The 15,621-nt window shown below is 54.1% G+C and overlaps 4 protein-coding genes across 4 annotated transcripts; 3 read left to right on the top strand and 1 right to left on the bottom strand.

The window, feature by feature from the left end:
* Positions 1-772: 772 nt before the first annotated feature.
* GLRG_07156 (methionyl-tRNA synthetase) lies at positions 773-1,990 on the top strand (the record flags this gene model as incomplete). The annotated part of the gene is made up of 1 exon (XM_008097841.1): positions 773-1,990. The coding sequence occupies one exon, from the start codon at positions 773-775 to the stop codon at positions 1,988-1,990; it is 1,218 nt and encodes a 405-aa protein (XP_008096032.1).
* Positions 1,991-2,453: 463 nt separating this feature from the next.
* On the top strand, positions 2,454-2,687 carry GLRG_07155 (uncharacterized protein; the record flags this gene model as incomplete). The annotated part of the gene is made up of 1 exon (XM_008097840.1): positions 2,454-2,687. One exon carries the CDS (start codon positions 2,454-2,456, stop codon positions 2,685-2,687), a length of 234 nt encoding a protein of 77 aa, XP_008096031.1.
* Positions 2,688-3,201: 514 nt separating this feature from the next.
* On the bottom strand, positions 3,202-5,385 carry GLRG_07154 (uncharacterized protein; the record flags this gene model as incomplete). The annotated part of the gene is made up of 1 exon (XM_008097839.1): positions 3,202-5,385. The coding sequence occupies one exon, from the start codon at positions 5,383-5,385 to the stop codon at positions 3,202-3,204; it is 2,184 nt and encodes a 727-aa protein (XP_008096030.1).
* A 1,090-nt stretch (positions 5,386-6,475) lies between these two features.
* Positions 6,476-10,075, top strand: GLRG_07153 (SNF2 family domain-containing protein; the record flags this gene model as incomplete). The annotated part of the gene is made up of 10 exons (XM_008097838.1): positions 6,476-7,593; positions 7,654-7,844; positions 7,893-7,970; positions 8,032-8,111; positions 8,174-8,226; positions 8,285-8,392; positions 8,454-8,895; positions 9,111-9,423; positions 9,475-9,626; positions 9,704-10,075. The coding sequence occupies 10 exons, from the start codon at positions 6,476-6,478 to the stop codon at positions 10,073-10,075; spliced, it is 2,907 nt and encodes a 968-aa protein (XP_008096029.1).
* Positions 10,076-15,621: the final 5,546 nt, after the last annotated feature.

Raw genomic sequence — 15,621 nt, 5'->3', positions numbered from 1 at the left:
AGTCACGTGGGTTCGTGTCGTTTTCGATTAAAGGCCCGGTCTTTTTTCTTCTTTCTTTCTTGTCATTAAGGCACCCCGTCGTCATTAAGACGGGTCGGGGATCGGGTGAGAGATCGGGGACTTAGCGTGGCAATCTGCATTCATTCATTACCTACGGAGGACGGATATTGCCAATTGCAAAAGGCAGGGTACAAGGCACTAACTACTTACTACCTAAGTAGGTAGTTAGGTAGTTGCAGCAACCAGTGCGGGAAATCATGTTCCCCACCCAAGGTGAGAGTTGCAGCTAATGAGACACAAAGTCTATCTGTAGGCAGGCGGCTACTTCTTATTGACTACTTGACATATACATCGTTAGAGAGACGGTTGGTAATAAACCAATCAATACAATTACTATCGCCTGCGAATGCAATAGAAAGACACAAAGAGTCTCAGTCAATATATATAGCAACAGGAATAGGATAGCAACGAAGTGAGTTGTGTCAGAGGAAAAGGTGTTGGAACGAACCCCACTTACCGGGACACACCGATACACACCGAGAGGACACCGACCATGCTTGACTGATACCTGCTTTGGCCTGAGGCACACATCCAGTGGAATTGGCTGGCGTGTGTGGAAGGAGGGGCAGTCCTCCTGGCTTTGCTGCCACCACCTACCCCGCAGAGCCACACAGCCAAAATTTCCACCTCAGACTCACCACCGATGCTCTCCTCTCTGCGCGCCATCCGACCCAGCAGCTGCCGCAGCCTCTCCCCCTTCCGACTCGCAAAAATGGCCTCCAGCAACACCACCTACACTCCCAACGAGGAGACCGAGATCCAGCAGTGGCTCACCACCGCCGCCCGCCTGCAGCAGGCCGGTGCCGGTGCCGATGCCTCCCCCATTCTCGACACCCTCAACTCCCACCTGAGCACCCGCACCACCCTCCTCGGCACTAAGCCCAGCAAGGCCGACACCGCCCTCTACGACGCCGTCCGCCCCCTCGTCGCCGCCTGGTCCCCCGAGCAGCGTACCGGCGAAAAGGGCTACCCCAACATCGTCCGCCATCTCGACTTTGTCCAGAACTACCCCGCCTTCGCCGCCGATGTGAAGCCCGAGGACAAGGTCGCCGTTGACCTCGACAATGTCCTCTACGTGAAGCCCCCCGTCGACGCCAAGGCTGAGAAGGAGCGCCTCAAGAAGGAGAAGGCCGCCGCCGCTGCCGGAGGTGACAAGGCTGCCCTCCCCGACCGCACCAAGGACGCCGGCAAGGACAAGAGCGCCGGCGAAAAGGTCAAGGAGGCCGTCGTCGACGCCAAGGACAAGGTCAAGGCCGCCGTCGCCGGCGGCGACGCCAAGCCCAAGAAGGAGAAGAAGGAGAAGGCCCCCAAGCCCCAGAAGGCCCCCGCCCCCGCCGCACCCCTGTCCCCTGCCCTCATCGACCTCCGCGTCGGCCACATCCTCAAGGCCATCAAGCACCCGGAGGCCGACTCGCTCTACGTCTCCACCATCGCCGTCGGCGACGAGCCCAACGACGACACCACCGAGTACGAGGGCCAGGTCTGCCGCACCGTCTGCTCCGGCCTCAACGGCCTCGTGCCCCTCGAGTCCATGCAGGGCCGCAAGGTCGTCGTCGTCTGCAACCTCAAGCCCGTCAAGATGCGCGGCATCAAGTCGTGCGCCATGGTCCTTGCCGCCTCCCCCAAGCTCAAGGAGGGAGAGACCGACGACCACAAGGGCCCCGTCGAGCTCGTCACGCCCCCCGCCGACGCAAAGGCCGGCGAGCGCGTCTGCTTCCAGGGCTGGGAGGGCGAGCCCGAGGGCGTGCTGAACCCCAAGAAGAAGATCTGGGAGACCTTCCAGCCCGGCTTCACCACCACAGACGACCTCGCCGTCGCCTTCGACGCCGGCGTCGTCGAGGCCCTCGGTAAGCAGGGCGTCGCCAAGCTGGTCACCAAGTCCGGCGGCCTGTGCACCGTCCCCAGCTTGAAGGACGCCGTCGTGCGGTAAAAAAAAAAAACACCGAAGAGAAGGATAACAAAACAGAAAAGAAATAGGCATTCTTGATGTATTTATGGTCAAAATGATAAACAAAAGCTACGGTAGCGTTGATCGGGCGAATCATCATAATGAGAGCACGATTCCCCTCGTCGTTGCAAAACTTGACAAGTCTCGTTCGTATTTGATATTTGTTTTGAATTCGTGAAAGTGGTGCCCCCTCCCTCTACCGGCTTTTCTGCACTGTTTGCAACCCCATCGTGAGACGCCAAACGACATCCATCCCTCAGGCGGCAAGCCGCCTGCCTGTACTGCATGCCTTCCCATCCTGAATACTCGAATCACCGCCCTCTTCTTACCAGAAAAATACTGCCCTACCCCTTCTGGCCTTCCCATCCCCCCCTCTCCACCACAAAATCGTCTATAGACACCAACCCGATCTCTCCCACAAAACCCCCCTCTCGGAGAATCCCTCATGGACATACCGCAGCCGGTTCTCAAAGTCGTCGCCGCAGTCCTCTCGGTCGGCATCCTCGTCGAGCTCGCCATCCTGACGCGGATCACCCGCCGGTCTCGCGAGGAGCAAGCGGACTGGGACCCGGGCACCGGCCGCTCCAACACCAGCGGCTATGAAGCCCGTGATGATGGCGACGAGAAAGCTGGGCCACAACGAGACAAACGAATGCCCCCGGTGGATCACACGCTCTGAGAGAAAGCAAGGGAAATAGGGGGAGGGAGGGAGGGGAGGCTAGCTCTCTGGCCGATGGCGCCTTTCGACTCCCCGATTCGATGACACCCCCGGGACATTCATTCATCAGAGCTAGCAAAGTCTGGAGGGGGGCAAAATGCTCATGAAGAAAAGGGCCCAGGGTATCGGAGAGGTGGCTGCGTGGTAAAATGTCGGTATTATAGCGAATGATTGATGAACAACGGAGCCGGCAACGGCAGGCAACAGGACACCCCCGTCTTAGGAGGTCAGGAAGAGGTTTCTTTACGGACACAGGATACCCTTAGGAAGCAAGTCGCGGAATAGCATCACAAAAGAAGTCAGCCGCCCCTTTATTTTGATACAAGTCTCCTCGCATCATGGACACGCGCTTCGTACATTGGTTAATAACTTTTGTCCCCCCGCCACCAGTCTAGGATATGACCCGTACGCCTCGAACAAGAAAGAATAAAATTCCACAGAAGAAGAAAAGGGACAAGGGAGGAGAAGGGTATCTCTATTTCTTCCCAGCCTTGCCGGCGGCCTTCTTCTTCACCGAAGCGACGAGCCTGCTCAGCTCGTCGTCCTCGGCCTTCTTGTCCCCCTTGGTCTTCTTCGCCTTCTTGCCGTCTCTCTCGGCGGGCGGCTCGTCGTCCCCGTCCCCGCCGGCCTTCCTCTTCTTGCGGCCTTCCTCGAGCAGCTTCTTCATCGCCTCGGTGCCCTTGAACTTGGGGTTCGACGGGTCGATGGCGTACTCGTGGCTCTCGAACACGGCCTTGAACCGCTCGTCGTCAACGTCCATCTTGAAGTCCTCCTGCAGCCCGACCTTGCCGTCGTCGTCGTCCTCGGCCGCCCTCTTGGCCGCCAGCTTCTTGGCCGCCTTGCCCTTCTTCTTTTTGAGCTTCTCCGCCTTCAGGATCTCGTTCATGTCGAAGTGGTCCAGGTGCGCCGCCTGCTCGCTGTCGTTCTCGTCCGCCATTAGGAGCTGCAGCTGCGCCTTCTGCGCCGCCTTTTCCTTCTCTTCGGCCTCGCGCGCCGCGCGCTTCGCGAGGCGCTCCTCCTTGCGCACCGACGTCTTGCTCTTGGCAACAGCCGCTGGCTCCTCGGTCGTGAAGAAGGGGTCGTCGAAGCCGAGGTCCTCGCCCGCGGCGCCGACCTCCTCTTCGCTGTCCTCCGCAGGCTCGGCGCCATTTTGGGCGGCGCCTGCAACGCCGCCCTCGCGTCTGGCGCGGGCCGCCTCACGCTTCCGCTCTTTGCGCTCGCGCTCCTTGCGCTTGTACTTCTCGATCGTCGTCTCCTCTTCTTCCGGCTTCTTGTCCTTCTTGCTTTCCGTCAGGGCGGGCGTGAATGTGATCTCCATCTCTCCGACGGGGCCGTTCTTGGACTTCTTCTCCTCCTCGGCGCCCAGACCCAGTGCTTCTCTCATCTTCCGACGGGCGAGCTCCTTTTTGGAGAGCTTGGGCTCGGCAGCCGCATCCTCCTCCTCTTGCTTCTCCTCATCGTCAAAGCCAGCAAACGAATCGCCATCGTCCTCGCTGTCGCTGGCCAGATATGCCTTGAGATCGTTTTCTTCGAGCTGTGAGCGGCTACCGGTGAAAGCTCGGTTGATGGAGGCCTTGCGCGCGGCGTCGTCGGGATTGACGTCCCACGTCAGCTTGACCTTGGAGTGTTGCAGAGCGTCGGTGGTGAACTCGACAGGCTTGTATCCTTCGGGCATCTTGGTGCACTCGTCTCTGGGCTCGTCGTCGAATGTGACATCATCGGGGATGAACCGCAAGTCGAGGAAGTTGGACGATGACTGGTACTCGGTGCCGTCGGTGGCCTCGTAAAGCTTCTGTGCCGTCGTCTTGTCGGAGACGGTCATGACGGCATAAAAGTAGCGCAGGCGGTCGAGCTGGTACTTGCGCAGCGCATCGTGGTCAAAGTCCTCGGCATCTCCCTCCTCCAGCAGTTCCTTCTTAATCGCCTCGTCCTCGTCCTCACTGTCCTCACTATCCTCGTCGGAATCGTCCGACTTTTTGAAGATCTCCTTCGGGGGGCCCTCGAGCTCCTCGCGCTGCATGCGTTCCTTGCCAAACTCGCTGGGGTAGACCGAGACCTTTTCGATTCGGCCGCCGGTCGGAGGCAAGAAGCTGGTGAAGAGTGCAAACAGATCGGCCGACTTGATGTTGTCCCAGTCGAGGTTGACAATCGCTATCCTGTTCGTGACTTCGCCATCCTCGACCTCGGCCTGTTCGTCGTGAAGGCGAGACATGGACGCCTTGGGGTCAGACGCGGCCGCAGCCTCTTCTTCCGAGTCGTTGTCGTCTTCGGATTCCGACTCGGACTCGGACTCGGACTCTGAGAATCCGCCGCCGCGCGCAGGGTCGTACTTGGCATTGGCCTTTGCCAGCTCCCGCTCGACAATGTCGTCGGCGTCGACCTCCATGCCGTCCTCCTGGGCTTCCTCCTGGTCCCCATCTTCCGGCTCGTACAGCCGCTGCAGGGCCTTCTTCTTGGCGTCGGACTTGACTTTTCTGCCGTATCGGTCGACCTTTGAGGTGGATGTAAAGGATTCGTCCTTCAGCATGCGCGAGAATCGCTTGTCAATTGTGGTCTTGGTCTGCTTCTTGGAAGGCAGACGGAAGCGAGGGTCGGTCTCGAAGTTGGAGAACCGAGAATCGGTGATTTTGCCATTCTTGCTCGACTTTGACGAAGACATGGCTGCGGTATGGAAGTGAAGCTTGCAGAATGCCGCAAATGTTGGCCGTGTCGCATGCACTAGATGGAGAAAATGCAGTTCGTGGGGTCGATGAAAATTTAGTGGGTCCTTCTTTCTGCCGTCAAGGCGGTCAAAACAGTTATCGGCAAGGACGGATCAGACTACTAGGATCGTGCTCCTTCCCGCCAGCTGAGACCAGCCGTCAATGCTAGCCCATTGCCAAATCCAAGTGAGGCTATTCCCATGTCTGACGCTTGCCTGCCACTTACATCCGTGCAGCCGCGCCATCGGTACTTCTGCAACTCTCACTCAACACTTGTCTCCGTCCCTCGCAAGCTTTTCTTGGAGCAATACATGCGTTTCACTAATTATTTCTAGATCTCTGCCACTCTATAATAGAGGTCACGACACGAGGCTCTTCCCAACTGGCGATACATAGGTATTTGGTCCGAGGCAGGCGTATTTCTTTGCTCTTGCAGTTTCCTCTCACCAGGCGTCTTTCAAGTATTCCTTCCTCTTCCTTTGACTCGTCTCAAGATATCGGGCAATTCTTTCCACAAGTGCTTTGAGCTCTTTCCACAATTACTTTGAGGTAAAGAGTCCCCGTCCCTTCAACCTCCACCTACAAAAACCCATCTTACCCCCCAACTCATCCACTTCTTCCACCTTCTCCCAAGCCAGCAAACTTTGTTGGTCCTGAATCAATATCATCCACCGATCAATCTACCTATTTGGTAATCTCATTCCACATTTACTTATCGCACTGTTCACGTCACTTCTCTAAACTTTCTCCCTCCTAACCTGGAACACCCATGTTTCCTTTCTCAACTCAGAAGTGCTTTAATTCGCAATCCCTTTTCCCATCATGGGCGATTCTTCCATGCGGAAGGAACCAGGGCTGTATTCTTGGGCAGACCTTGGTCCAAATCCATGCAACGAGACAGTGTCTAGACCCACAGAATGCGAAGCTGCGAATCCCAAAATACCTTCAAACATGGATTCCCCACAGAATGAAGGTCTCTTTGTCGAACAAGAAGACATCGACGCCGGCAAAAAATATAACATCACCAGCCCATCCAGTTCAGACACAATGGCAGCGACCGACACCGTCATCCAGGCAACTAGGGAGCATGATTCTTCCAACGATCATCTTTCAATGAACGCAGATGCCAACTCGGAAGTGGTTGCACACGAGGGGGGTTGCCCAGGTGGCCAACCATCTCCAGGTGCTCTTCATCATAATACATTTATGAGCATGGCTGATGACACCTTTGGAGACGATGATCAAGACACGGTAACGAGCACGGGTGTCCAACTGCCTGCAAGTGCCCTTCATGACGATGCAGCTATGAGCATCGATGAGGATGCCTTCGGAGACGAACACGAAGATATGGAAATAAGCACACGGCCTGCTGAGAAGAGCACCAGACGCGTGACTATGGCTCGTACAGCGCAAGAATATACCGCAAACCTGAAGAATAAATCGGAGCAAGCGCTGAAGAAACATTTCATCAAGCATATCAACTTGAAGCGAAAGTCTGGGGATTCGATCATCTTCTTGGAGCCCCCCCAAGCCAAAAGACGACGGGAGCAAAAGGCCTCCACAAGTAGCCATGGTGACCCAGATAAAGTTGTCCCACCCACAACTACAAAGACTGACATTGTGCCCGAACTTGGGGGAGGCATTCCGGGTTCTGACCAACACAAAGTGTTAAAGAAGGACAGAAGGAAGCAAATTGCAGCTGCAACGTCAGAAGGTGACAGCAATCGCCATCTAAGTTCACAGAAGAAAGACGCAGAGACGGGAATGAAGATTTGGGGCCTTGGCGCCGTCGAATGCGTTGGTTCTTCTGACTACAAGCTGAAAGGCATTCGGACGCCTATCCGGGGCTGGCAGCTCCAAGCTGCAACCCTAATGGTACTGAGAGAAAATTCCCATGCGCCTCCCTATGGAGGAATCCTTGGTGACCAGATGGGAATGGGAAAGACTCTCACAAGTCTGGTGCTCATAATGGGATGCCCACCCCTTCCCCAGGATATTCAAGCTGGCTGCGGTGGCACCATAGTGGTTGTTCCAGGCCCCAACGTCCTCAAGGAATGGAGTGAAGCAATTACTAGGCATACGGACATTCGCCCAAAAGATGTCCTCGTTTACAAACGAGGAAATAATATCTTGGAAGCGGACCAAATCGCAGGGTACAAAATCGTGTAAGTTTGACCCTGTTCCGTCCGCCTTTCATTGCAACTGTAAATAACACTCACTACCAGGCTCACCACTTATCAAGAGCTCCTCAAGTACCCATCAGGAAAAAGGCTATCGAACCTGGCTAAAGAATATGGTGAGGAAACCCAGGAATTCCAGAATGCTGTGAAGCATGTCGCAGGCCCCATTTTTGATATTGAGTGGTACCGGATTGTATTCGACGAACTTCACACGATCAAGAACTCAGAGACACAGAGTAAGTCCCCTTGCTTGACTTTAGGGCAGTCGGCTAATTGCCTGACAGCCTTCCAAGCATGCTACCGTTTGAAAAGCAAGAGAGTCTGGGGGCTCAGCGGAACTCCGCTGATTAACCAGAGCAAAGGTGGGCCTTGCCTTAATTAAACTCTGTTGAGCTTGGCTCCTAATGCTGACTTGAAACGCAGAGATATTCCCTTATTTCAAACTGATAGGGGTTGAAGGTTGTCAAACAAAAAGCGACTTTGAAAGCATCTACAAGAAAGGGGTATGCATGACCTCAGAGGCGAGACTTGGGAGTGGCGGCTATCAAAGCTAACTAAGTTCTAGCCTGATGCCTTCAAAAAGTTAGACGCATTGATCAACCTGATTACAATTCGCCGGTTAGTTCTTTTCGTCTTTGTTACTCGTAGCTAGCAGAGACTGACCATTAAATGGCAGGAATCATGAGAACCGCTTCCTCGGGAAGCAGATGTTGGAGGGTCTGCCCCAGTTTGAGGCGGAAGTCCGCTGGGTCAACTTGTCCCAAGAGGAACAACTGATCTATAAGTAAGTGGGCTACAGTAGTTACAGGTCAATTGGCTTCTTTGACCACTAACATAGTCCCAAGTACCATTGGTCAGTATTTCAACAGTCAGTCGTCTCCGCTTCCGATAGTCTCTATGGCACAGCAGAGACAGGCAATCTCGCACCCTTATCTTCTGGAGAAGTTTTTCATTGAGACCATCGACAATGAGTCCATCCAGAGTCTTATCAATGAGCTCAAGGAAATCGAAGGCAATACTTGGGTGTACCACCAAATTGGCAGACGTTTCGGCCGACGTGATCCAGATAATGCATTCGCAGCCGGCGAAAACGATGATGGAGACGTCCCTGAACTCACACCCCGGGAGCTAGCATACGCCCCTATGAACCCATTTGGAAAATCCTCCTTTGGTGAGAGTTTTTCAATGGTTCATCTGCTCGAGCTCACAGTCATGGACAAGGAATATAGCAAGAGCAAATGTGGCCGGTGCAAGAAGAAGGTGACCGATCGCATGCGCATCAACGGGGTATGTTGACTTTTTCTCACATATCTTTTCTTTCCTCGAAATGGGGACATGTGCTGACAGGCTTGCAACAGTGCAAACATGTGGTTTGCCAAGCTTGTCTCTGGAAGAACATACAAGACTTGGACCCCACAACACGATATCAGTGTCCAACCCCGACTTGCACGAATATCTTTAGGTTTGCTGACACCGAGATGGTCTCAACTCTTGCGATAAAGGCTGCAGGGTGTATCTCTTCAGACGATGGGTCTACCGACGAGGACTCGGATAATAGATATCGCAGTCGCAAAACCAAAGTTGCAGAGAAGCGACGCAAGGCGCAGGCGAGACGCGAGAAGAGGAAGATGAGGCGACGAAAATACGGCGGCGACTATATTGGCAACCTGCCGGCACTCGAAGAGCATGATACGGCGTTCCTCCAGATCGGCGTGAACGAGAATGGCGGCGTCCCCTGCCCTGGAACGAAGCTGACGGTTGCTAAGGAGATCATTCTCCAATGGCAGGAGGAGGCGCCCAATGACAAGATTATCAGTAAGTCAATTCGTATCTTGTTTTTACCAGGTTGCTGACGATTGGCTCAAGTCTTTGTCGAGTTCATCAAAACGGCGGTTCTGATGGGTATCATGTTGAACCTCGAAGACATCCCATTCGTTTACCTCAACGGGAAGCTTACATCGACAGAGAAGCTCAAGGCCGTGGACACGTTTAAGACCAACCCCGAGGTCAAAATTCTCGTAAGTCAACCCCCCCTCCCCCCATGGAAGCGGGATTCAAGACAGGCATGCTGACGTACGCCATCCCGTCCCCACAGATTGCATCGATGAAGGTCGGCGGACAGGCCCTAAACCTGACCTGCGCGAACAGAGTAATCCAGGTCGACTCCTGGTGGAACGAGGCCGCGGGTGAGCAGGCGAACGGACGGGTCAACCGCATGGGCCAGCTGAAGCCCTCGCACGCCGTCGTGATCAAGGTCCGGGGTACCGTTGACGATTACATCACCGACCTTCAGGACAGCAAGACGAAGGATATTGAGCATGTCTTGCAGGACAACGGCCGCGTTACTGAGGTCCTCGGCGAGTTCGAAGTCATGGCCCTCACTGCCCCCGTCGCGTGGCAGACGCTCAAGGAGCGGCTCGTCAATGACATTGAACAGGACATGGGTCCGCTGGGCGTTGTTCAATGATGGAGCTATTTTCACAGGGTTTTGGGTGGATGAGGCTTTTTTCCAGAGCTGCCCCCTGACACATAACGAACGAACGGCTGTGGTGGCAGAGCGTTGGGAAGTTGGTTTTTCCCGATTTCTGCTTTGGCCGTCTCAAGATACCCCCAGCGACTCGCTTTTCTTTTGCTTTTTGTTTTAACCCAGAGGCTTGCTTTTCGTTTCCTTTTTCGATTTCACTTGATTTCACTTCGCCCCCAAGTCACATGCAGGACAGAGAGACTCGAAGAGGTGCTTTTGGAGGCGAAAACTTACTTCAGCGACGGCCACGGCAGGCGACTATGCGGGTCCGTACTTCCAGACACGCGCTTCTCTCCTTCATGACGACTGGACGAATCTCTTCGAGAATCACGGGCATGGACATATTTCACGGCCCTCCCACGACTGTATATATAGATAGAGGGAAAATGGTTTGGTTGGCAGGCCGGAGAAGTCGTTTTAATGGAGCAACATAAATTAGATACTAAAAGAGACGTGATTCTCACAAAGACCAGGGCAATAACTCAGGTGACATCATGTTCCACGTGAATAAAGAGGAGCCAACGACACGGGTCCAACCCCTGAGATGCATGCTCTTGAAGAAGCACATCGCGAAGCTTCATATCGCAGCCCCCCCCCCCTCCCCCGCCTGCCTACGTAGAGGAGCCCAAAAGGCCGATCAGTGAAGGGTCAAGAAGCCAGAAAAAGGAGGGCGAAAAAAGGAAAAAGCTTCCATTACGATTGCCTTTTACCCGCCACCAGAGCTCTGCCCATCTCCCAAAACAAATTCTCGTCTCCAGACAACACGCAAAGCCCATCATCGCGCCAGAGCAAAAAAGCCAACTTCCCTTCACATGCGCGGCAAACGCATCCCCCTAATAATAAAAACCCGTAAGCGGCCCGTGAGGAATCCGTAAAGTGAACCGAAGAAAAGAAAAGGAAACAAAAAGTGGCAAACGGGACTGCTTACACCCGCCCACCCAACCCATGCCCTCCTCTTTGCGCGAAAAGCAGAAGGGAAAAAACAAACAAAAGTCCACCGGCTGAAGTCGCCCAATTCCAGCCCATGTCCATCTAGCCGAAGCACTTCGAGCCAGAGTAACTTTCTCCCCCTTCCCCCTTTTTTTTTCGGAGAGATCACAAATCAAAAAAACCGAAAAAAAACCAAAAGCCAAAACAAAACAAAACACTGCCCACCGGTTAAAGCCACATATTCAGCAGAGTTGGTTTACGGGGGAGGGAGGTCCAAACGGCAAACCATACCGCGTTCTTGGATAACAGGGGTGGTGGAAGGGATAAGGTTGTGTGGCTATCTACCTAGGTGCCTACCTACCTAGATAGAGGGGAGTCGGAGGAGTCTGGCAATCTTCCCGTCATGGGATTGTCATGGGATTGTCATGGGAAAAAACACTAAAAGCACAACAGCTGAGTTTGGCCATCCAGGCAATGCGCACCATTGGGGCGTCGCGAACATTCACAGGGTAAGTAGCTTTAAGGCCTCCTTTTCTAGAACCCCCCCCCCCCTGTCCTACATTTCTAATCTTCATGGGTTGGGTGAACCGCACGATCGACACGGCCCAAACCCTTGATGCATTGGAAGCTCGTCGTGGAAGCATACAGCGAACGCACTGCCGCTCGTCCCAGAACATGACAATCTCCACCAACCAAAGGCTCTCGGTTTTGTCCCCCCCCGAGAGTGAGGGGCGAAGATAGTCCCCAAGCACTGCCGGCCTCATCGTTGCGCAGGTAGGGGGCGAGTTTTCGGAATCTTGCCGGTCGGTGTCGCCCGATAGTTTATGGATCGTCACGGGGCCTAGCGTCGACGTATGGATGATTATGAGAAGACCGGACATCTTATCTGAAGGAACTTGCAAAGAGATTAGCTCGCGCAAGGGAGTTTGCTTTGGGAAATGTAACCTCTGTCGCCCCCCCCCCCCCCACCGGACTAAACTCCGTTATGCGCCTTGGCGAGGAAATGCCCGGCCCCCCGGTGATATCGAAATGACGTCGAGTTGTGAGGAGAGACAACGCGAAGAGACGGTCTGTGAAGGAGAGCTCGCCTAAACTTTTGGCACTTTCCGTCCATGATTTCTTTCCGGTTGAATGACGGAGTGTTTCACTTTGGCTCTCCCACCATCCCAGGGACTCACCGGAAGCCATTTGGGGATACGATGGCGACTGTTGGTTGTTGATGGGGTGGGAACCAGCCAGGCATGATTTTCGGCGTCGCTTCAATAAACCATTCCAGAATCTATTCCGTAAGCTGTGATTGCTCAGTCAATAAAAGTCATTCCAAAAGGGGAAAGAGGTCCGTGTCCTGGTATCCAATAATCCCATATGCTTGTTGGTCCCCTGGGGCGACCAGAGCGTTGCCCGTCATTCTCAGCCGCTCAAATTGGTTGACCGGCTTTTTAGATCGCCTGCGTGAAACAACCAACTTCCTTCCTGGTCATGAATTTAGTTCATCTAAATCCTCCTCTTCCTACTATGCTGAGATCTTCGGCAGTGTGTCAAAACTGGTTGAGACCTGTAACCGTTATCTTCAACGAGGCATCGGCTCGACAAGGGAGATAGATATTGACTTCTGTCAATTATGTCACAATGAGATAGATGTAGCATAAATCACCCAGAAGAATGTTCCCCAAACCGCTTCGATCGGCGGGGAATTTAGATCTTGATTCCTTGTTATGAGGGTTATCGCCAGCTTGTCAAACACTTCACGCCCCCTCCACTCGTTTTGTTGAGAGAAAACCGGAGACTACCCGCCTCAGGGCATAATATTGGTTGCCAGTCCGCGCGACAGATTGAAGACTTGGCGTGCTTTATTTAGTAAGAAGCAAAGGGAAAAGCGTCTTCTCGGGCCCTGTAGAAACCCATCATTGTGTTGAGTATTGGTCATGAGACTTGGACTGTGTTTTTCCGACTGTGCCAGATTATCATTGTGTACCCCCGTGCGGCCCAAATATAGATAGACCTTTCTTAATACGTATTTCGGTCTTGGTAGGCCCTGTTTGCTTCACAGTTGATATACCAGCCTCGCGGGAACTAGGTGGGCAAGCGTGTGCAAAGCACCGACGGTGTAAATCTCTTCCCGCCAGATATTTGAGATTGAGGCCTCGGTTTGTACGCACCCGGCATGCCTGTGGCGTCACTGGTATGCGGGTGGGTGGATGAATGCAATAATAGCATGTTGAGATTCGATAAACGGCCCGAGGCACAGTGGATGAAAGCATAATGGAAGCTGGTCTCGGAATGGCTCTCGACGACAAAAAGGCCTGACCGCAGCAGACAACTGGTCGGAAAAGTCGACGGAGCAAACCTTGGTCGTCGAATGGCTGGGATGAAAGTGTATGCGCAACGATTTTTTTAAAACAGGGTCAGAGAGCGCGCCTTTTGGATGTACCCTCCGGATTAGAAAACCCGAGTCGGAGTCGGAGTCGTAATCCGAAGACTCAACCCCGCAGCAGCAGACGTTCGCAGAGGTGATGACTATGGATTGCCTCGGTTTCGGTTTTTTTTTATAGGGATGGAGACCGATATTGAGCGCAATAGGGCACGGACGGGGATAGGCAGATCGGAGAGGGGACATGGGCTGTATACGATATGATGGCAGCGACCGGCTCGGACGAATGACGTTTTGCGGAGCTGTGACTGGTGCCGGACCGTGGCGTCAAGAGTGCTTCTGTGTGTTAGAGGGGGACCGACTGCTTCCTGTACTCTGAATCGGCAATGAGGGGATTAGGGTAATGAAGAATTGAAGCGGTAACCAAACGCGGACAAATACGGGATTATGGTGATCCCAAGGCGTTGCGTAATCGATTGAGATGCGATGTTGGTTCCAGGCCGGCCCAAGCATGGCAAGCAAGCGGCGCTCAAGACTGGATGACTGGTAGGGGACCCCCGTCGAGTTGCTCACCGACAACGATGTTCAAGTCCCAGCCTGAAGGTTAAGCTTTTCCACCTGCGACCGGGGTGGCACGGATATTGTTGGCCATGCTGGGTGGCTCGCAACCAGCATTGGGCATACTGCCAATCGATAAATTGATATGCTTGAAGCATGGACTGTTGTTGGCCATCAGCACCAGGGAGAAGTGAGAGGGGTTCGCCGAGACGAACAAACAGACGAGCAAGCAAACAAACGAACCAACCTTGGATTGATTGGGATTAGGGCCAGAAGTTGGAGAATAGGCGGATGCATGCGTAATCGGTGTCTGTTCCCTTGGGTATCTGATTGCGTGCAAAGTCGAGCTGGAAAAGGGGGTTCCGACAGGTGCAAGCCACTGGCTTGCGAAATGGTAAACCTGGTGAACGACGGTCGACGCCTATCGACTGGCTCGGTCGGTTCGAATGGATCATTGGGCACGACAGACGACGAGGCCGGGTGCATGCCACGATAGTGATTCCGTCAGGACCCAAAGTCTGACCGAGGCGGGGTTGATTGTCATGCACTGGGGGGAGGACCATCTGGCCTCGTAGACTCGAGATGAAGAGCGCAAGCGCCTCCTGTGCCTTTGAGGTCAGCTCTCCCCGTATGCACACGGAAAAGGGGGTTAGCGGAGAGTCGTGCGGGCGTGTGGATGAGGGAGGGCTGGAGTAACAGACGGGTCTCTAGCTGGATGCCGGCCAGCCGTCCTGGAGGGCGTCGAGACGTGTCTTGCGATCTGCGAGGTGAGACGGGCCATCTCGAACCAGATGCGGTCCAAGGGGAAATGATATTGGGGGGAGGTTACCTACGTAAACTATTACCTATCCGCACTCGTTACCTATCCATGTCTCTGCTGTTGCCGGGCCCAAAGGGGAAATGTTGGGTTCGATGCCGCGACACAAAAAAAGAAAATATCCGGACGGAACGTAGACCTGTTTCCTACCACAGAGACATGGCGGAAGAGCGTTCCGGTGAGGGTGATTGCATAGGGAGAGACGCCATGAAAAAGCCAAGGGTGGTGGGTGCTATGTGCTACGCTGCAATGTATCGCACAGTAGGCGGCTACCTCAGGTAGTTTGGCGGCGGCTTAGGTTGACGCCCGGAAGTCGTCATCTTTTGGATAGCGTTTCGAGGCTCGTTGGGCAGACAAATGGGCTCCCGTCCTAAGCGATCAGACGCAAATGAAGATGGAGAAGTTCAAAGCGCATGTATCCGTAGCCTGTCGAGCATGTGTGTGGACAAGCCAGCGGGCGTAGGTAGGTTGAAGGGCGGAGAGGATGACCGAGGGGGGGGTGTGTGGCTGGTCTGTCTCACACAAAAGGCGGAAAGCATGGCAGGGGGCGGGGGGGAAGGAACCTTGACCGGGGATATAGGCACGTAGTAATTAATTATACGTTGGTACCTACCTGATGTAGGTAGCTGAACTACGTAGTAGGTACTTGAGGTAGTAGGTAAGAGCCACGCTCGGAAGGCAAGGTACGTACCGCTGCGCTCGGAGCGCCGTGTCGTGCATTCAGCAAGCAGCAGTGTGGGTGGGTGGTGTGCCAAGGTAATTATTTAGCTAGGAAGGAGGCACCTACCTTACCTACCGGATTCTCTCACCAGG

This window comes from Colletotrichum graminicola, assembly GCF_000149035.1.
Source record: "Colletotrichum graminicola M1.001 genomic scaffold supercont1.29, whole genome shotgun sequence".
NCBI classification, from domain to species: domain Eukaryota; kingdom Fungi; phylum Ascomycota; class Sordariomycetes; order Glomerellales; family Glomerellaceae; genus Colletotrichum; species Colletotrichum graminicola.
This window is presented reverse-complemented; position numbering and strand designations above follow the sequence as displayed.